Source organism: Columba livia, chromosome 5 (genome assembly GCF_036013475.1).
Source record: "Columba livia isolate bColLiv1 breed racing homer chromosome 5, bColLiv1.pat.W.v2, whole genome shotgun sequence".
NCBI classification, from domain to species: domain Eukaryota; kingdom Metazoa; phylum Chordata; class Aves; order Columbiformes; family Columbidae; genus Columba; species Columba livia.
The window spans coordinates 6,894,977-6,916,929 of NC_088606.1; the positions used below are offsets into that span (position 1 = coordinate 6,894,977).

General features: G+C 46.3%; 1 protein-coding gene across 3 annotated transcripts in view; it reads left to right on the forward strand.

Moving 5' to 3' along the window:
- Nucleotides 1–21,953, forward strand: part of PRKCH (protein kinase C eta) — a 121,473-nt gene that overhangs the window by 55,180 nt on the left and 44,340 nt on the right. For all 3 annotated transcript variants that reach the window (XM_021292786.2, XM_065065840.1, XM_065065841.1), the window contains 3 exons: nucleotides 1,009–1,152; nucleotides 1,883–2,056; nucleotides 17,054–17,208. In XM_021292786.2, coding sequence (XP_021148461.2) covers nucleotides 1,009–1,152; nucleotides 1,883–2,056; nucleotides 17,054–17,208 — 473 coding nt within the window. The remainder of the gene's footprint in view (nucleotides 1–1,008; nucleotides 1,153–1,882; nucleotides 2,057–17,053; nucleotides 17,209–21,953) is intronic.

Below are 21,953 nucleotides of genomic sequence, written 5' to 3' on the forward strand. Positions count from 1 at the left end.
ATTTGCATAATCTACATATCAAAAGGAGATAAAACTAGGAAAATAGAAATCTGTGCTTGATGTTATAACAGTCTTTTCTCATTATTTGTGAGCTAAAGGCTCACAGACTGTGCTGTAGGCTTAAATCGATAAGGAGTTTTGCTGGGTGCTGTCCTGAATGCTCTTGGTTCTTTCCCATTGGCTGGGGTTGCCGTGAAGCAATTTTGCTTTACACTAAAATAGTCACAAGGTGGAGCTCAAGAAGTCTTGTGTGACTGTCCGGGCTAATAAACTGAATAGAAGTACCTGTGGTTTGTATGTGTACTCATACCTGAAACAGAGCTGTAAACAGAGGGCACTGGAGATTGACTTGATCTTTGTATACTGCAAAAACAGAAGCTCTTGAACTGTGTGCTAATACTGGTATAATTCCTGAAAATGCAGACATCTCTCTGCTCATGTGGGACAGAACAACCTTCCTCCACTGCTGTAAATTTGATGGAAGCCAGCAGCCCAGCTGTGGGAAAGGAAAATGTTTTGAAGTTTGAGTCCCACTGAACTGGGCTTTGAGTAAGATTCTTAAAATCAGGTGGAAATCTAAGAGGTTCAGATGAAATCTGCTCAGGTTCTAGATCTCACCAGCACTTTGCATATTGCAGAAATTAAGCAGTTCTCCTCGCTCTGATATTAAAAAGAAGACTTGGATTTCCATACTCATTGTCTGATTTTTTCCTGGGGAGTGAGGATCGAGAGAGGCAGATTTGCCTCTTGGATCTTCTGGGCACTGGGTTTACAAATTAAAATGCCCAGGTTGACATGTGAGCCCAGCTCTGCGTGGTACTGAGGTTGACCACTCAGATATAGGAGCTTTCTGGGGCGGTGGTACCAACGTGCTTCTGTTCCAGTGGCCATTCAGTGCATCTGAACAGGTCCTCAATGCCCAGGTTGATAGCTTGACTACCCGTGCGCACCTCTGAGGCAGAAGTACAATTTCTATGCAGACTGATGCATATTTACTTTCTTCCACAGAAACTGGTTTCAAGATCTACTTTGAGACATCAGGGGAAAGGCAGCCTGAAAGATGGCAACAACGTTAATGAAAGTTCAGCGAGCAAACTAGGGATCAAAGACTTAACCTTCCTTCGCGTATTGGGAAAGGGCAGTTTTGGAAAGGTGAGAGTTATTCGTGGCTTTTTTGGGGAAAGCCACAAAGCTCCAAGGTAGATGAAATTCATTCATAATGTGACACACAAGCTGTCTAGTGGAGTATGCTTTGTGCAACAAAGTTGGTTACAGAGAGCAGGGAGAAAAGGGGAGAGAAAGAAATCTGACAGCAAAGTGAAGAACTGGAAATCACAAAAAAAGAGAAAAGTTAGCAACCAAAGGAACAGCTGCATGCTGGGGCCCATACCATAAATTGCAAGTGTGTATATTAGCACTCGTTTGGGCAGCATTTCTTGGAGCATGTAAAGGTTTTCCTTTAAAGGAAAAACGAGGCAATGGTTTCAAATGCAGTGAGACAAGGGTTTCATTTCTCTGCCTTGCCACAAAGCCAACGTGAAATGGTGCATTTGAATTTGATAACTGAAGAGGGAAGTGGGGTGGATGACACTGCTCAGGGGCTTTGGCCTGGCCCAGTGGATAAGCTTCGACCAGCTAGTCCAGTGCCAGACGTTGGAGCAATGTGTGTGGGTATTTCTATCTGGAGAAGCCTGCTGCAGACGGTAGCAGGTGTGCCATTGATCGTACACCGATGCTTATGCTAACAGGCTGACTCACTCACATCTACAAGCCCGATCATGACACAACTGACCTTTCTAGTGTGAGAAGGTGTGAGAGGCTCCGTGTTGCTCATAGAGACCGAGGGCTCAGCGCTTACAATTCACTCTCCCCTTTGGTTTAGGTGATGCTTGCCAAGATGAAAGAGAGTGGGCAGCTCTATGCAGTGAAGGTGTTGAAGAAAGATGTCATTCTGCAAGATGATGATGTTGAATGCACCATGACTGAGAAACGCATCCTTTCCTTAGCGAGGAACCACCCATTCCTCACCAAGCTCTACTGTTGCTTCCAGACTCCTGTAAGTATAACCCAGGCAGTTCTTCTGACACTGGCTGGCGTGTTCAGGACAGAGGCTGTCCCTTGTGTATTCATTCCCTGGCCTGTTATAAATGTCCTGCTTAGCCCCAGGAGAATCCTCTCTGCTCAAGGGTGAACAACACACTGTGCTATATTCCACCTCTAACATCTGCTGGGCATTTGACAAACAAAATCCTGGCTTGTTCTAGGCTCCCTAACAAAATGGTGGGAACAGGGCAGCATTTCTCTGTGTCTTCCCAAGAAACGTCTTTGTGCCATTGAATGTTTCCAAATGCATATGTGCAAATGTCTGCAGACCTGCAGTGTCCTCCGGTTCCTGTGGGATCTCAGACTCTGCTCTGAATTTTAACAGGGCTGCATTTGCATTGAATTATCTGCAAACTCAAGGAATTGTGCCTGGAAGCAGAGGTAGTGTCCCATCTCTCTACCAGCCTTTGTAGAACCGCTCAGAACTGAATGAAAGATCTTTCTGGGGTTACTGGAAAGGATCTTACTGACATGAGTGGACACTGAATCAGATCCATATACAGCTGGTGTTTCCTCTGGTGTAGATAAGAAAAATGCTAGCATTGCTGTCACTAGCGGTGCGTACACCTCAATGCAGGGATGCACACGTGCCTCCTGTCCAGCTCAGGGCATCACTTGGTGTGTGGGTGGAAGCTCATTGCTGATGTGGATGGTGGAGGGAGGAGAGGCTGTGATGGAGGCAGCAGCCACAGCCGTGTCCCAGCAAGGTACATTTGGGAGTCCCTGATCTAAGCTGTTACTAGGACCAAAAGCATTTTGCGCAGTTTACCTCTTCCAAACAGCCTGGGCTTCTTTCCAGTTGCTTTTTGTCCATTTCTAAATGCTAGCAGAGCTTGTTTTCCTCTTAGAAGAGGCAGGAGAAACTTGCCCTTTTAATTTGGGCTTCACTCCTCCTATATAAACCCAAAATATTAAAAAAACAAAAGGGGACAGACAAATGAATCCTGAATCCTGCCACCCACCCATTTGTCTTCTCACTGGGGTGATGCAGCAGCCAGCTGTGGAGTTTAAGAGTTGTACTTGTTTAGGGTGGAGCCCTTGGGTAAACTCACGTAATAGAAATGAGGTGATATTTCTTTTTTTGTGTGTGTACAGCTTATGTGGTTCACAGAGCAGCTGTCCTGTATAGCAGAAACAAAACTTAAAGCTCTCTGTTGTCACTAGTAACCAAGGAAGCTCCTCTTTTATTTCACAATATAAAGACACAGGGCCAAAATTTGAATTACTTTCCTGAAGTTCTCATGTAAAATATGGGAAAAGTCCAGTACTGATGTGTGCTGTTTGAGGTCAGATGAGGCAGAGCCGTGGTTTTTGTCATTCGCTGGTATGCTCTTTGCTATGGCTTTGCTTACCAAAGTGCAATATAGATGTGAAAATAACAAGTGTGCTCCTGGGTTGTGTATTTTCCATGGGCTTAGGGAAGATTTAAGGTCACTGTGCTAGTACCATCCGTCATGTTCAAAAAATGAATGCAATTTGCTATGGGTGCAGACAAGGACTTCTGGGGTGATGAAGTAATTGCAGTCTTCTGCAAAGGGAAAAAAAAAAAAGGGAAGAATTCAGCCTGTTTAGACAAGCAAATTGAAAACAAAAAGAGGATCTGATTGATGTCTGCAGATGTCGAACATTGAGGAGGGAAACAAATATGTCAGAGTGCTGGCTAAGATTAAATGAGTCTAGGCTGGCCACGGATACAGTTAGAGTAGAAATGAAAAGGAGGTTGCTAAACAGCAGAGCAGTCTGGAACAGGAATTTCTGGACCAGCTTGTCATCAGATGAGTGAAGAACCCTCGGCCTTTGCTGCCCTGAACACAGAGCTGGTCAGTCTCCGAAAGGCTGCCAAGGGAGTGGTGCCGGTCATAGCAGGACCCTGCTATTTCCAGTCTTTCCCAGGTTCTTCTTTTACTTCAGTCCCACTTTGCTTCGTTATCTGGATAGTTAGTAACAGAAAACCACTTCTCCCCAGTAATAAACAAACAAACAAACCACAACGGGAAGCATTTACAACTGAAAAAAGCAGATTTCAGACTGATGTTGTTTGTTGCGTCTTTTGCCCATGTTCTACACTCAGTGACGCCCACTTCAATCCAGAATAACCAGATTTAAATTGCTTATAAAAGCATAATTAAATCCCTTTGCTATAATAGAGAAGTGATTGCAACAGCAGGGTATTCATTGGACAGAGTCCTTCCAGGAGGGCTTAACCAGGCTGATTCATTACTTAAGGCCTGTTCTTTACATGGCATTGGGTTATTCCCTCCATTAAGATGAACTTGGCAGAAAATAAAATATATATAAGAGTAACCCCTTATTCAAAATGTCGGCCTGCAGCCTTATTTAAAAATGTTACCTAAGCTTGGAGTTGGGGGCAGGGTTACACAAAACAATACTTAGTTTCACTTGCAATTACGTGGAAACCATACCACATATATCACACTTACAGTCCAAACTCTGAAAATGTATTAACGGTTCACGGTACAAAAAACAAAGCATGAGTCCAGTCTGCTGTGGAGAGCCTGAATAAATAATGACCTGCCTTTAGGAATTTTTCAAGAACTAGCCGTTTTGTGGCTTCTAACCATTTATCAGAGCGAAGTCGGAGCCTGATCCCATAAGATGCATCAAGACAGTCTGGGACTAACTGGCAGGGTAGCAGCCCAGCTGGAAGGTACCTGGTGCTTCTGGTAGGTGCCAAGTTTGGGATGAGCCAGCAGCACAGTCTCATTGCACATAAGTTAAATTATGTCCTGAGTTGCTTCAGGAGTTCAAGGGAAATCATTATCCCTTCTGCTTGGCACTGGTGAGGCTGCACCTAGAATAGGGGTGTGCACTTATGGCCCTCCCAGTTCAAGAGGAAATTGTGGAAACTGGAAAGGAAGGGCCTTGGAAGCACCTGAAATGCTGCAGCAGTTTGAGGACAGAGCACTCAAAGGGTTTGAGGGTTTGGCTGGATTTTGAGCCATTTGAGTTCTGACTCTTGTGTAATATTTCACCCAAACCAGCAAACTCTTCTCGTGACTTACACAGCCTAGGGCTGACTTAAACAGCCCAGGGCATGTCTGTGCTGCACGGTGCAATGTCATGTAGTGCCAGTAATTTAGCATTAGCTCAGCTGGCACAAGTACCAGAAACAGCAATGTATTGCCTGAGTTCATTTATATTGCTGCTACTTTTGCTGGCCTGTTTTGAGCTCGCTGAGGTTTGGGTTTTTTCTGTGCTTACATTAGCTACTGATGTTTTTTTCAGAAAGGTTTTCTGTTCTCTTGTGCTGCCTCTGTGCTCAGTGTGGTCTTAATTTAGTCTCAGCTGCAGCATAAGTGATACCCGCTAGCAAGGCCTGCTTTATTTTATGGTTCTTTCTGAGCCAGGGTGTGCTGAGGCTGCCTGACCTCCAAAGAGCCTCCTTGCTCTGTCACAGAGGTACTGCAGCCACTAGGTGGTAGGAGCTGCAAGGGGTGTCTCTGCCTGCTGTGGGTGACAGTTTTCAGAGCCTAAAGAGGAAATATCAGCGGCCCAGCAGGCTGGCAGTGCCCAGACCTGGCCCTCTTTGTGCCCAGCACTGGGCTGGGCAGTTTTGGACTTGCACCTCCAGATTCCTTTGCTGTGAAAGGCAAGGAAGGAGTCCTGCTGCTCCCTTGCAGGGGAGCAGTTTAGGTCCTGCTCCAGCTGCCTTTGTGTGAGGTCTTCCTTGCTCACCCCACCTCTGGTTTTTTAATTTATTTATTTTTTCCCTTGCCTTGGGAACTTTCCACCTTGCCTAAGCCATTTACCTCTGCTTTTCTAGGGCCTTAGAATCATCCTTTAGTGTCAGAGAAGATTACGCTTCTGCTCCAGTAATCTGTGAGGTGCTGACAGGTGCTGGGGCCGACCTGCGGATAATCACGGATCCCGTGTTAGGGGTCACAAGCACCAAAAAGTGCTTGTTTCCGTTTACCTGACAGTGGTGTCATCCAACACCTCAACAATACTGTCCTAGAAAGGGTGAAAGAGGCTATATGTATAAATAGCTAAATCAGTAATTTAAACCTGAGGAATGTGGATCCTGGAATGTTTTAATTAAAATGAGTTTGCACTAAATAGGTTCTGTCTTCTGTGGGGTTTGGGAACCATCCTTCCTGCGCAGGTGGTTTGCCTTTAAATCCTTTTGTCTCCACTCATATGCATGAAAATGAAGAGGGCTGGGGGGAGATCAGCTTCCCATGCAAATAGTGTCAAATAGCTCCTGGGGTTTATGTTTATTGCCCTTATCCCTTTTCTCCTGACCAGGGGGTGCTTCCAGGGGACGGTCCCCCAGGCGATGCTGTTTCCAGCACTGTCCCTGCTTGCCTGATCATTATATGGATTTTCTTTCCGTGTTATGGCTCTGCTGACAGTTGCTGAGGCACAGAGCCTGCCCATGTCCTTCCAAAAATAGTGAGACATGAGAACTTGGTAGAGGGATGTGATTTTCTGTAACGAGTGTCCTTCCAAGATAACAGCTACCAGAGGTGCTACTGAAACTGGTAGGGACTGACCCAAGGACGCCAGGGCAGTTAATGATTGAACTGGTCCCATTTTATGAGGGCAGCCTGCTGTCCAGCACGCAGCTTTCTGCCCCCTTTACGAGCTCTGGGCTGATGTCATGCTCTTGACATGGAAGGGGAATGCTTTTCCACACCTCTGCTGCTTCCTTCGGTGCTCAGACAGTTCTCCCAGGCTCAGCGTGGGCATCATGTCATGAATCACCCAGGTATGCAGGGAGGTGAGCCTGTATTTCACCTCCTAGAAGTGCTAGAGCTAACCTGGAGCATTTGACAGGGCCATAACTTTCAAGTGAGGGCCAACAAGCAGAAGTGGTGGGACTGAGCCATGGCAGCTGTCTGGTTGCTCACCCACCTGCTGGTCCCTGGGTACCACAGGAGAGGTCTAAGTGCCCTTTTATGTCCTTGGCATCACCCAGTCATGGTCCCTCCAGGGGATCTCCAGCATCAGCCTGATTGTCCACCAGCTGCTCCACTGTCACCAAATGGGTAGAGCACAGGGCAGCCTGCCATGGTTGAGGTGAGGAAGGCTGGAAAGGCAGCAGCAGCCTTTATGGGGCTCTGGTTAGATGAACAAGCATCCTGACACAGAGTTTGCAGTGTGCTGGTGGGTGGTGAGGAAGCAGTGAAGCCTCTATGATGTTCTCTTTGAACGATGCTGAGAGGATCCCTTTGGGAGGTGAGAGAACAGCTTTGATCATCTCCCAGGCTCTAAAACCCCAGCCTGGCATGTCAGAGAGGCACGACTCCATACCCGCATACACCCAGCAGCCATGTGAACTTCTTGGATGCTTTTCTGCAAGCACGGAAGCTTTTTCCCCTGTCCCTGAGCATCAAGACCATTGCTAGCCCCAAGCCACTGTGCTGGAAGACCAGCATGTGCTTCAGTTTTGTTGCTGCCAGTCAAAATCAAGTGAAGATGTTGATGGGGACATCCTGTTTCCAGGCCTGGCATTTCCCGAAAGGCTTGGTACAGTCTACCGTGCCTTCTGGCCACCAACACAGGCACCCTGCTGGGGGCTTGCTGCAAGAGTCCTTCTGAAGTCAAGTTTGAAGGAGCTTGAGTTGTGGTTTACTTGAGGCCCTGAAGAGGTGAGTTAGTTTTTTGGGGGGCTGTTGGACAGAGAGGTACCGGGGAATTTCCTCTCTCTATCTTTGCTCTCCAGTGCAGCTTCTGCAGGTGTATGTGCCATGGTTCCCCCATGTTGGCTTTGTGACCACAGGAGAGGCAGTCAGTTTCTACCTTTCTCTGGCTCCTGTCCTGTCTATCACCAAATAAAGGCAGATTGGGCAGAACTTTGTCTTTCTGTGGTTTTACAGTGTTCACATCTACTAAAACCCCATGACATGTCTGCTGGCATGCTGGCCAAAGTTGCTGGTAAACCAGATGTGTGAGGCCTCCAAAGCACAGTCTGAAAGGCTCAGTAACATCTTATGATGGTCTCTTCATTGTGGCAACATACAGTGTTGGGCTTTTTTTTTGTAGATAGTAGTTTTGTTTGAAGAAGATGAAACAAGATCAGACTGACATTTCTGATTTTGTCTGTGAACTTTGCCAGTGTCCGCACTTCGGCTGCACATTGAGGTGATATAAGCTGAAGTGAAACTATGAACCGAAGGATGAGCTGCCATCGTTGTGTTGTAGCTCCTGAGTGCAGCTTTCCCACTGCTGGTTGTTGAGGGACTTTGGATTTTCATGAAGCTGAGAAAACACCTGTGTCCATCTCCAGTGGCTTATGAGAGAGATTGTAACTGTTGGACAAAATTGTGAAGCTTAGTGCAAGTGTACCTGAAGGAGATGCTGTTGCTTATGGTTAGCCACAGTACCTGAAACTAGTATTTTTTTTCCTTTGGACTCAAAATTGAGGAAGTTGTGGCATAAAAAGGGGTCGAACTGGAACCAAGTCATAAACAGCCTGAGCGAGCAGGTACCAGGCAGTGTTGAGGAGGAAGAGGAAGAAATAAAGGCAATCGAAGCTCAGAGGAGAGAAAACTAGTTGAAGTGTGACCAAGCGGTGCTTTAAGTTTCCATCTTTTTCAATCTGTATTGCATTGCAGGTGCTGTTTGAGGCGAGATGATGAATCCACAAAGCCCTCGTAGCAAGCCCGTTACAAGTGGCCTTGGGTGTTTCAGCACTATTAATTTTCCTGAAGATCTGTGCCCTTGTGGCCAGGAAGGCCAATTGCACCCTGGGATGTATTAGAAGGGGGTTGGTTAGTAGGTACAGAGAGGTTCTCCTGCCCCTCTACTCTGCCCTGTGAGACCACATCTGGAATATTGTGTCCAGTTCTGGGCCCCTCAGTTCCAGCAGGACAGGGAACTGCTGGAGAGAGTCCAGCACAAAGCCATGAAGATGCTGAAGGGAGTGAAGCATCTCCTGTGTGAGGAAAGGCTGAGGGAGCTGGGGCTCTGGAGCTGGAGAAGAGGAGACTGAGAGGTGACCTCATTAATGTTTATAAATATGTAAAGGGTGAATGTCACGAAGATGGAGCCAGGCTCTTCTCGGTGACAACCAATGATAGGACAAGGGGCTGTGAGTACAAACTGGAACACAGGAGGTTCTATTTAAATATGAGAAGAAACTTCTTCACAGTGAAGGTGACAGACACTGGAACAGGCTGCCCAGGGGGGTTGTGGAGTCTCCTTCTCTGCAGACATTCCAACCCGCCTGGACACCTTCCTGTGTAACCTCATCTGGGTGTTCCTGCTCTGGCGGGGGGATTGGACTGGATGAGCTTTTGAGGTCTCTTCCAATCCCTGACATGCTGTGATTCTGTGATCTCTGGCCAAGCTTGTAGAGGTCTCTAACCTTCCCCAGCACAGTCTGGGGCCAGCAGATGCTGCAGAGTCCAGTATTTTTAAAAACAGAACAGGGCTGTCTCAAGTTGGTCACCCCAAACTGGAAACAGCAATTCCTGCAGCTTTTTTCTGAACTGAGGGCTGTAAAAAGAGCAGCTCTGTCCTCAGGCACCATGATAGAGCAGCCAGCTGAGGGGTGCAGCTGTCCTATAAATCTTTGATTAATGGGTGATGTCTTTAGCTTGATACATTCTAGTTCATTATCTCTCCATTTATTCCTTTGTTTTTTGATCTTTCAAGTAGGAAGGAGTGTTTATATAGTTTTCTGTGATACTTTAAAAAGTCTGGAGGGGGAGATTTAATTTAATCTCTTATTTCAATTTTATAGTGTTTTTTAATATTTTGTTATAACAGTGGCCAAGCTGTCTTTTTTTTCAATTGGGAGTGCACAGACATTTTCTGTATGTGATTTAGTTGATTGACCTAGTACCTGAGTTTGGTTTGTTTTTTCCTAGTTGGGGTTTTTCATTTTGTTTCTAATGGAACAGAAATAAATGAATAAGAGTGAACAAGAGTCCTTTTGCATGCATGTCGAGTAACAGTTTCTAGTCATAAGATGAGCTAGCCATGTAATCCTGCTGTGAATTAGACCATTTTGAGGGGAGGGGATGAGGAGGAAGGATGCACGTACAGCTCAGTCGCGTATCCCAAAGGATGCATTGTTCCAGAGAAATGACTGAATTTATGTGTTGCAAAGCTCTCCAGCGTGGGAGCTTGACATTTCAGCCATGCAGTTAAGAAAACAGGGGCAGAAACTTGGAAGCCGTAGTTAGATTTGTGTTGATTTTGTTTTTCTTTAGAGCAGGTGGGAACCCGCAACTTCCATCAGCTCACCCTGGGTTGTGGTTGTCGTTATTGAGCTCTTCTGGAATGAGCTCGGCGTTCGTATGGTGCACACATGCGTGCGGAAGGCAGCCTTTACCCCGAGGGACCCCGCAGAGTTGATTTATGCAAATGGCAAGAGCCAATTTATTATTCTCCAGGCGATGTTTATGTGCCTCGCTGCCACGGCGTAGGAAAGCCTGCGTTGTGCCCGCTATCAGCAGCCTCAGATAGCAGAGCGCGGTTGTGATAACTGGTGATAACTGCCCCGTTCCTGTAGCTGTGACAACGACACCGGTGGCTTTTTGTTGAAGGAGCTAAAACTGAGCTCAGCCCACTCACTGGCTGCCCAGCCTAGGGGAGATACCACACGTCTTACGCCCTTTCTGAGTTCACTGAATATTCGCTGCACCTCCATCTGGCTAAAAAAAACCACCCCAAAAACAGCAAAAGAAAGAGACCTTCTCTTTCTCAACAGTTCAGACGTGGCACAGCGATCTCCCCCATCTCAGTAGCCTCAATAGGCTGTGTGTGCCAGCACACTCGCTCGCCGGGCTTGATTTCTCCTTGGCAGTAGTGGTTCCCGAGGCTGGCATCTACTTCTGCAGTCACTGAAGCAGAGAGGTAAAACGGCGAGCAGAGCACCAAAATCAGCTGGCAGATGGCTGTAAAACCTGCTGCCTCGTTCGTCTGGGAGTCTTGGGCCGTGGTGACAGGTGCCGTGGCAGTTGTGGCCGTGGCTGTGTTTGGGAAGCAGCACTAATACGTGCAAATAATTCTGGCTGAGCAAGCACAGTGCGGACTAATTCTTCTCCTCTGTTTAATGTAGTTATTCTCATTTGAAATCAAAGGACCAAATTTTCGCCTAGCGTAAGTTTTGCTCCATCGTAGTTGTGTGAGTGCGGCTGTTACCCTGTCCAGAAATTTGGGGCTGAGCTCGTTACATTATTAAGGCAACTCCCCCTTGGTGAGCACGTTCTTATGACACCTGTGATGCTCTGGTTTTGAAACACTGCCACGCAGAGCCCCTGAAGAGATCCCCTAAACCCCTTAGCTGGGGGCTGCAGGCAGCTCCTGAGGATGCAGCGCTGTCAAAGGGCCAGGTATGGAGGGAAAAGGCATTTTGGCACAGAGCAGCGTCTGAGCATGGCTCATGGTTGTGTTACTCCTATAAAGATAAATATTGAGGCAAAAAACATGTTTATTATTCTTCCTCCGGGTCCTGTGCTTTGGCGTGACTTGACCCAGATACGGACAGCCACTGGCACGGCTGGGGAGATTGAACATGTGGCTTTCCTAAGCCTGGTACTGAGCACAGTTTATTTGTGTGCTCCCAGCAAGACCTGAGGCGGATTGCTTTGTGTGGGGGTTGTGGACCACGAAGGGCAAACAGGAACATTGTGAGGGCTGAGGGAGCCTGCCAGCTCTTGTAATTGTCTTGTAATAATTTGCTTGCAAGCTCCATAAGCCCTGCTACTCTTTTTGGAAACAATGAACTTTCACTGGGAAGCAGTGACACAGCTGTCTCTGTTTGGAGTTAATGTTGAGAGCATTCTGCTCTGCAAAGCGTGGACTGCCAAAACAGTGAAAAATGTCTGTTTTCTTGGGGAAACCCTTTGGCTTCAGTGAACTCAGATTGAGCCCAAAGCTGATTTTGTAAGGAGTCGTGTGCAGGAGTTATTTCCAAAAAGATGACATGCAAACTTAGCAGAGTTCCCAAGCCAGGCCGATCTTGTTTTGGGGGGGAAACTGGACGATTGCTCTAAACAGCATTTAACAGGGTCTCCATATCTTCCAGATTCTGCCTTATATAGCAATTGTCAGCTAAAGAGGAGGCTTGGGTGGAACTACTGCTGGGACGTGTCCTTGGTGGGGCGGCTCAGCCCTGTGTCCTGCAGGGCAATCAGTGTCTGGGGGAGCTCTGCTGAGACAGGGACATGAAGAGCTTGGCCAACCTGTTCCTGGTGGATCTGGAGGCTGGAGAGGCCCTGTTGGTGTTTTCCAGTGGGTCTTCTGAAGCTCCACCGATGACTGTCTTCAGAGAAGTCCCCTCTGGCCTCCGTTCAGCGCTTGGCACAGCAGCTCTTGTAGGGTGGCAGACAGGGGAGGCAGCTTCGCTATTATCTTTCTTCATGTCTGCAGGTAGGACCTGCTTCTCTTTACCCCCCTGCTCCCCCCACACTGCCTGAACCAGGGTGGTGATGCTGCCCTGTCCCATTTATTGAGCATGAAAGCCTGTGGTCTAAGATAAGGTTCTCACCCTTGTTGTCTTCAGAGCTCTTTGGTCTCGTGTGGGTTGTACACGGACGTCAGCTATGACTCTTAACTGGAAGGCTGTGGCAGTCAGCCATCACTCTGGCCTTTTTTGGGCATGGGGAGGGAAAGGATGCTCTTTTAGTAAAATCTGGATTTCTTTTTAGTTTGTTTGTTTCCCCTGTGATGATGAAGAGGAAAGGTCTGAGGGTTCAAAACAGCTTTCTAGTAGAGCTGGTGAGGACAAAGGGCTAAAGTGATGTTTGAGCTGGAGTTCAGCGGGTGCTTGTGTTTGCAAGGGGCAGTAACCAGTGTGTGAATTGTCCCACCCAGTGGGTTTCACAGCCAGGGACTCTATTCAAGCCTCACCAACACCCCACTAAGACAACAAACAAAGTGAGTACAGGTAGTTGCTATCAAACACTGTCCTTAGGACATAGTATGTGCTTCCAGCACATATTTACCCTACTAATAGTGAACAAATACAGATGGCAAACTGAAATTTAAACAAGTTGAAAAAAAACATATCTCTTGCACAGAAATTGGCAGAGCTAACCTCCAGATGTAAGCCAGGAACTTTGTTTCCTCCAAGTGTTTCTTTAATTTACAGTAACTATTGCTTTGAGGCTTTATTCGTCTCGATCACAGTCCAGAAATGGTGCAATGCAAGTTCCTCGTGGCTGCCGTGAAGGCTTTTGCGTCACCGTTTCCTGTTGACTCAAATGCTCTTTTCTCACTTTTGCTGACGTCAAACAGAGATAGCGGATCAGGGAAAACTTCTGAGCAATGCAAAACAGAAACACAGAAATGCTAGGATTTCAGCATCAAGGCCTGTCAAGAAACACTCCAGCTTTCAACTCCTCTGAATTCCCGCTGGTAGACCCCAAGAAAAGGAGGCACGTAACACCAAGTCAGGTCAAATGTGCAAGTATCAGAACTACCTGCTGTTTTTGTATTTCCTTTTCCTGCCCCCTATTTAAGCTATTTATTCACTCTTACTCTGCCTGATGCAAATTGCCTTAAGGGAGTGGAGCATCTCCCTTATGAGGAAAGGCTGAGGGAGCTGGGGCTCTTGAGCTTGGAGAAGAGGAGACTGAGGGGTGACTTCATTAATGTTTACAGATATATAAAGGGTGAGTGTCATGAGGATGGAGCCAGGCTCTTCTCGCTGACAACCAATGATAGGACAAGGGGCAATGGGTACAAACTGGAACACAAAAGGTTCCACTTGAATTTGAGAAGAAACTTCTTCCCAGTGAAGGTGCCAGAGCCTGGCCCAGGCTGCCCAGGGGGGTTGTGGAGTCTCCTTCTCTGCAGACATTCCAACCTGCCTGGACACCTTCCTGTGTAACCTCATCTGGGTGTTCCTGCTCCATGGGGGGATTGCACTGGATGAGCTTTCCAGGTCCCTTCCAATCCCTGACATTCTGTGATTCTTCTTCTTTCTTCATAAAACACCACTGTTTATTTCTCAGTGATTCCTGTGGGAGTGGTTGGTGTCTGCAGTTTGGCAAGCTAATGGCCTTGCTTAAGAGTAAAAATGGAAGACCTTGCTTGGTCTGGTCCCCAAAGGGGATTTTTCTGGTATTGTTGCCAGTGCACAAATACTGTATTTGTAGGAACGAAATAAGGACTCAGCAAAACAAGTCAATTCAATGTGAATCACGCTAAAGCCATTTATTACAGAAACAAGTCTCCTTATATACGTAACTATATTCTAATCACGCATCCACGCTCCAAGCATGGATTCACTAAATGAGTATCGTGGGCTGTCCATGCGCTGGAGTCTCACTGATGATACGTCCGATGATTCACGCCACGCCAGGACCCTGGTGGTTGAGGAACGCCCCTCTCTCTCACAGCAGATTCTGTTCTCAGCTTCTCTAAGAGGCCTTGAGATTCCTTTGAGCCTGACTAATTCAGCAACAAATCTTTATCTATCAAAACCCCTCCACATGTATTATAAATAAGTTGTAATACCCATCCTGCTTTTTTCTGCAGGAATCTCATGGGATTTCTGAGTGTTAGGAAACTGGACAGGTAAATAGATGGACCCCCTTAAAAAAAAATTAAAAATTGGCTAGTCCACAGTTTTGTTAGGCCTGAATGGGAGAGCTACAGTAATTAAATCATCCCTATATATGCTTCACATGTGAAATGAGACCATAGGTGAAGGTGAGGTGTTAACTGTTATACTTGTAACACACACAATGATACTTGCTCAGGTTTACAGTTAATCTGTAGCAAGAGCTGTTTGTAACAAAAAGATGCTAATTCCATGTCAGTGGTGATGCGAGTTGTAAAACTGGCTGTTTCTGTGCTCACCTGAACATTTGAGAAAGGGGTATTATCATCTTTTAAGCATCATAGTACAGACGAGTACGTCCAAATTTGCCGTGGAGTTTTGCCAGCACTGGAGAGAGAAGCAGGACATGTGTGTTTTAAGATAGGAAGAGTTCACTTTGTTTCCCCGAAGCTCATCTTTAAGGAAAGAGTAGAACATATACGGATGTTCACCTAAACATATGCATGTTTATACAAGAACATATATTACGTAAATACACACATATCCCTCCTCAGGTTGCTGGTAAATTAAATTACTTCCCGTCGGAGATCTGGCAAGAAGGATTTCTTTTTTTAAGTACTGGCTTGAAGAGGTGCCTGGACTAGCTGGGCTGGATAAGTATGTGGGGAGATCAGTGAGGACGGAGGTGGGAAGGAGTAACAAGGAGCTGTAAAAGCTGCCCCGACTGGCAAGGCAGAGGCGATATCTGCGCCACAGCTGGGGGAAGGGTTACAGAACAGGTAGGCGCAGCATAGCCAGACTCGGTTTAACCAACTACAGCAAAGATGCAGCATTAGAGATCTGATGTGGGCTGAAGAGCTGAGGTTGCTGGTGGGTTTGTGCTGCTCGGGCTTAGATTTCTGGTAGAGATGAGCCAGCTTGGGTGTCTTTCAGCAGCCCTGTAATAAAGGCAGAGTGAAACAATGAAGTATTGTTGTTTATACAGGCTGGAGATAGCACTTAAAATGTAGCCTTGGTGCTACATACGGCAGTATTGTGAGATTGCTGGGAACACGTCTATTTCGGCTTCTGGAAGGAGTTGTTGAGCAGAGCCCAGGATGGTGACAAAAGCAAGTTGTCCTCATCTGTCATGAGCCGTTTGCTCTCCTGCTTGTGTCCAGAGAGGAATGAAAGGATTCCTGGTTGCTTTTCTTCTGCCCTGTGCATCTCAAGATGTTAATACCAATAGTCATTTCAAGCTGGCTGGCTGCCAGAAAGTGGAGCATAACAATGCTTATCCTCTTAAACTTAGAGAGGCTTTAAAACTAGCTTGTAGATGATTAACATCGGACCTGGGAAGGGGCTTGTGGGGAAAGAAGGGTAAATGGTACCATTAAAAGGCTGACTGGTCTCAACTGAATTGTATGCCTCTATTTTCCAGTCTGTTTGTTCCCCATATTGAGAGTAAAACTGAAACAATCGGTACTGAATGTCCTGAAACAATTGCTAGGGGGGGGTTTTAAACCAGCCTGCACCAATTCTAGGGTTTAGTTTTGTGACAAATCACTGTGTGTCCTTCTTCTCACAATTAAGTGATCTCCCCTTGTATGTGCACTGAACCCGCATCCAGACTATTGAGCACTCAGCTTAAGCAGGTCCCTCCTTGTCTGTAAACTCTTGCAAAAAACAGAACAAAGCCCAAAAAAGAAACCTCAGACATCAGCAGCTGTGGGTAATGAGCTGAACTTCATTGAACAGGTTGCTTTTCTGCCCAGCAGAAACTTTGGTTTATACTTTGTCCTTATCAGTTCCTTCATCACCCAGGGGCCTTTGCGGGTTAACCAGAGCTGTGAGGAAAGCTGCAATCTGGGGGCCCAAAAAGCAGCTACCAGGAACATGTATGGCAAGAAACTGCATTCTAGAAAGCAACACACATTCCCCAGAAATAGCCTTGAGATACCCTCAAGAAAATGTCGTCATTGCTGTTCCTGAGCCCTTGTGCTGTTGCGGCAAAGCTGCAGCGTGGTTTTGTATGTTATATTATGGAGCATCTTCCCCCGGAGATCTGAGGTGTTTAGTAGGGAGCATGTGATTTTTACAGGTTTCTCTTGTGCCCACTCAGCTCGGAGAGTGCTGTGGAAGGGGTGTCATCCTCTGCTGATTCAGGCTGAGGACAGTCAAGGAAACCCAACAGAAGCTGGTTAGTAATGAGCACACACCTACTGATAAGCCTAATCCACACCTGAAAAGGAATTTACTTCATGACTGGGGGCAAAATTTTTGGGAGGAGAGCAGGACAAGGAGGTACTAACAGATCTTCCTGGTATTGACTTAATGTTTCCTGAAGAAATCACTTTTTCCCCCCCACAATGTCTCATGGGTGCTTAGTCTGTGTTTGTTTGCAATATAATAGATTTACTTGCAATTTTATAAGCCTCACAGAGGATACGATTAATGCTGTTCATATCTGTTGTGTTTGTGTGTGTGAAGGATCGCCTGTTCTTTGTCATGGAGTTCGTAAATGGCGGGGACTTGATGTTCCATATTCAGAAGTCGCGTCGCTTCGATGAAGATCGGGCCCGGTTCTATGCTGCAGAAATTATATCAGCTCTTATGTTTCTCCATGAAAGAGGCATCATTTATCGGTGAGCTCTGCATTCATTCATTCATTCATTCATTCTCTTTGTCTGAACTCCATGGCTGAGTTGATAGCTTGAGTTTTCTGCTTGAATAAATAAACGTCACTTGCTGCCCACCAGGAACAAGTTGTCAGCTGGGATGATGGTAACTCTGCATTCCCCTTGCACGTTGTCCAAGTTGCACCAGCTTCCAGGAAGGAGCGAAATTTCTGGCTGCAGTATTGACTGTGGGGGCGTCTTCCTATGACGTGTGTGTGAGCCCATAGAAAACCAGATTTTCCTTCCAAGGCACAGGAGCTATATTTTGTATTGCTGTCAGTTCACGTTACTCTGCAGACACCGCTGGTTTATATCAGCTCCAGAACTGCCCCTCGCCTGCCCCTGGGGTGCCTGCATGGCTGCTGGGCGTTAGCTCTAACCCACAGACGCCTCCTCCGGGCTGCTCTGGGCCTGTCCTGCTGCCATACAGCACATGTCAAACTGGTGACAAAGGGGCAGGCATTAAATGAAACCTTCCTAGACTTTCTGGGAGGTAAATGCAAGGGGCTGTTCTTTTTGACACTGTGTGCATTGTTATTTAAAAGCTCATATGTACTGGTTACGTGCAAGCCTCTTTTTTTCCCTGTACTAGCTATGGCCTGTGTTTAAACCCTATCTATTTGACGTTCCTATCCAGTGCTTCTCTTCTCAACCACCATAAGTTGTTTCATTCCTGCCATGATCCTACAGCAGGAGTTTTTCCTTCCTGCCCATGTCTGGCATCTTTGTGTTTGCAACAGGACTGGAGCGTCATTGCCTCCCAGCATCTCAAGTCTGTTCTTAGGAAGCTCTTTCCCATACACGGCACTCTTTTTTTATCATTCCTCTGTACTTGGGGAGTAATTGTTTATATTTATTCCCTTCTATAATGCCAAAGTGCACTATTGTTTGCTCAAGCATCAAGGCATGGATCAGGCAGACAGTCAGCTTTGCAGAGTCCTCCCTGACCAAGATGATCATTTGACCAGCCTCCTCCTGCGTTAGCCAGGGGTAGAGCCAGACCTCTTCTGGGATGGAACAGGACAGCTAGAGCAGGGACGTGTCACCACTGAGACAGTCTGGTTATACGGAAAGGTTTCTTTTTGACATGCTTGCAGAACACCTCTGGCATCCTCTTGCCCAGAGGACTGGAAAGGAGTCAGTTGTTTTATTTGGATGCTGTTACCTGGGTTCCAGCAGCAAAACATGAATATTTGGGTATGGTCTGCTCTAGCCCTGCTCAGTCTCACTTGCAGCATGCCAGCACTGCAAGGAATAACATAAACTCTATCTTTTTGATGCTTGGTTGCAGCTGCACAGCTGGAACCCACAACTGGCTCCAGGATGGGACCAGTGCCTGTCTTGGTTAGGCTCTGTTAGTACCATTTCAGACTGTGGTTTGGGCCAAATGCTGTTTGGTTTGGGACTTTGCATTGTTTAACCTAGGCAAGGCAGTCCTGTATTGAGTAGTGTGTCCTCCTGCATCAGATAAACCCCAGTTTTAAGACACTAAAAGCAGAATAACTGAGGGCTAAAGTGGCCAAAGGGCTGGAGGCTGTGTGGGGAAAACTTTCCTATCTGATGGTAGAGATGATTGGATAAATCAAGTTAAAGCAACTTCTCTTCCTACCTTGAGCTCCAATAAGAAACAGATGGTCAGGTGAGGACAGAGAATATTAAATTATATTTAAGTATGAAATCATATGATATATGTGGCACAGTGAAATAGAGAAGGAGTGTCATTTTAATATTCTCCAGGTCCTGAGAGTATGGAAATTACAAGCGATATATACCATGTGTATCAAGCTTCTAAAGCCCTGTGATTGTCTGCACAGAATAGCAAATCTACCTGCTCTACAAGTGGATTTCAGTCTAATTCTTCCCTTGTGAATAACGCCAGCTGCTCAAGAGAGACCCTGCCAGATAATTACGCAAATGACATTACGCTTAAAATAGCGACATCCAGTAGTTATTGTCAATCATTCAGCAGCAAAACTGTGTCTGTGCATAATGTAATGCCACTGGGCTTACAGCCTGTCCTGTCCCCCCAGCCTGCTGCCTGTCACAGGGCAGGAGTAATCAATCCCTCTGGGTTTTGGCACTCTTCAAGTGCCTCTGTAATTCATGATAGAAACTGGAGGAGTAATTGAAAAGCTCCTTGAACAACTGTACAGGCTTTGATCTTGTCACAAAACTAGTTGAGATGTGGAGTCAAGTAGCTTCGGCAGCATGGGACAGATTTGCAGGGGGATGACTTGTTTTTTTAAAATTAGTCGGGGTGACTCTGTTCAGGAAGATGTAAGAGGAGAGAGCTGCTGGCTGCAGTTGGCCTGAGCTGGGGCCACCAACGCCGGGCTGCAGGGTGGAAGGAGATCCTCACAAGGGAATCACTGCACTTGTGTAAGAGAGTTTGGAGATGTTATGATCAGCGTGTGCGTGCTTGCTTAGGAAGCTGGGAGCAGGGGGGAGACACACCAGGGAAATCCTGACTAGAAAGTGTTTTGCCACAAGCTGTTCCATGTGCCTCTTCTTTCTGGATTCCCACAGTCAACAGAGTAAGGGAGTTGCTGGCCTGGAAGACCCTGACCATTTGTTTTTCTTCTGGGCTAAACTAAAACATAATACTATATTTTGCATGTCCCCCTTCAAGATCAAGCAGTTCAGGAAAGAGCCTGCATATACCAACACAGTGAGCGTTCTCCCGGTAAGTCAAGTTGCTTTTGCCACAAGTGCTGCCAAAAGCTGGGTGTGCTCTCCTTTGAAATGCCAGAGAGGCTTGAGAGCCGGCACTGAAAGTTCATCGCGAAGTGGCTGAAATGTGTCACTTTGGCCTGGGGTGACAGTGCTGGTAACAGCTGAAGTCAGGTGTTTGTTGATTCCTTTTCTGGCCACAGACACACAATTTGAAATGACCATAGTGCGGTATTTCTGTGGATTCTACTGTGACTCCATGAGAATGGGGTTCCTGAGGCAGATGGTGTATTTTGGCGGCAGGTGATTATTTTAACATCAAATCCAGTCTTACTGCTGGATTGGTGCTCTCATAGGGTGCTTTTCACGACACAACTGAAGTTTTCGATAGTTTGCTTCTCTGAGGAAAGTCTGCTTTTTGTTCTGTGTGTGTGTTTGGGGTTTTTGAAAAGAGAGGTTTCAGTTTCACAGCTATTTTTTGTTTGTTTGTTTTTCATTTGCAACACTGCAAGGCAGAAATGGCTTTTTGGCCTTATCAAGGAAACATCTTTGCCTTGCCTTAAGCTGAGGTTTAGCTGTCAACTCTGCAGTGTCTCCTTGTATTATAGTTGCTTCCTGAAAAGAATGTCGACAAGTACAGTGTGGTTCCTTATCCCATTGTACAGGGGGCAGGACTAGAATAAATACAGCCATGAAAACGAGCTTTTCAACATGTCAAATCATAGTCTATTGTGCACCCCACGGAGAAATAGAACAAGAACATATCTGGGCTCAGCTCCTGCTGTATGTTGCCAGGAAAAGGTTAGGTAATAATCAAAGCTATCATAGATAAAATCTTTGCTCACAGGGTAGTGTTCTTGCACTGCTGCTTTTCTTTTTAAGCTTACTTCTGAAGAAATTAGTGCGCTGGGTCATGCTGCAGGTAGGTAGGTTGGTTTGTGATTTTTATCAAAAGACGTTATGTGCTATTTTTCTTGAGGCAACTCTTCCTGACTTTCACTTTCCAGTTCAGCAGTTCCCAGGGTAAGGAAAGCATATTTTGGCTTCTGTGCATGCTGGAAACAAAACAAACCGGCATGCATATTTGAGCAGTATTAGATTGTACACTGGCTTGCTCAATGCAAGTGAGCTAGTCCACTCCCAGTCTTATAAAAAGCAAGGACAGAGTAAATAATTATAAGGGTTTATTTTAAAAGCAGGACTCTTCCTCCAGTGTAGCGTTATTGTAAGCATGGCTGGTCTGCCCTGCTGCCATCAAATTCAAACCTTTGCACATGTTGATATAGAACTTTGCTAGTGGATGGGTCTACTTGCCAAGGTCACCTAAATGGTGTCCCTCAATAGAGGCATCTACCTGCATTATGAGGGCAAATGCAAATGTTTTTATGATTTGGTTGTTGTGCTGTGTTTGGTTTGGTTTGGTTTTTGGTTGTTTGTTGTTTTGTTTTGTTTTGTTTTGTCAGGGGAGGGGGCCTAGGCGTTTGCCCTGCAGACTTCTGATGTTTCAGAATGATAATGGCCTTTTTACCAGGCAACATAGAGCAATCAACCCGACCTAATGGCATGGTCTTGATTTTTATTACAAACCTCCTTTCTCTCCCTCTACAAATATTTCTTACTGGTAGGATGCATGGACTGAGATGGTCACTTTTTAGAACATATCTTTGCTACTTGCAGAGGTGATATAGCATGCAGCACATAGAATCATAGAATCATTTCAGTTGGAAGAGACGCTTAAGATTATCGAGTCCAACCATAACCTAACTCCAGCACTAAATCACGTCCCTAAGAACCTCACCTATGTGTCTTTGAAACCCCTCCAGGAATGGTGACTCCACCACTGCCCTGGGCAGCCTGTTCCAATGCCTGACGACCCTTTCCAGGAAGAAATTTTTCCTAGTGCCCAATCTAAATCTCCCCTGGTGCAATTTGAGGTGACACACCTCAACTGGCCACGGCTGAGCTGTATGTGGAAGCACGGGCAGTGTCACCTTGGCACGCTGCACTTCAGTGCTGGTTTTGCCATCCCTGGGTATGGAGTT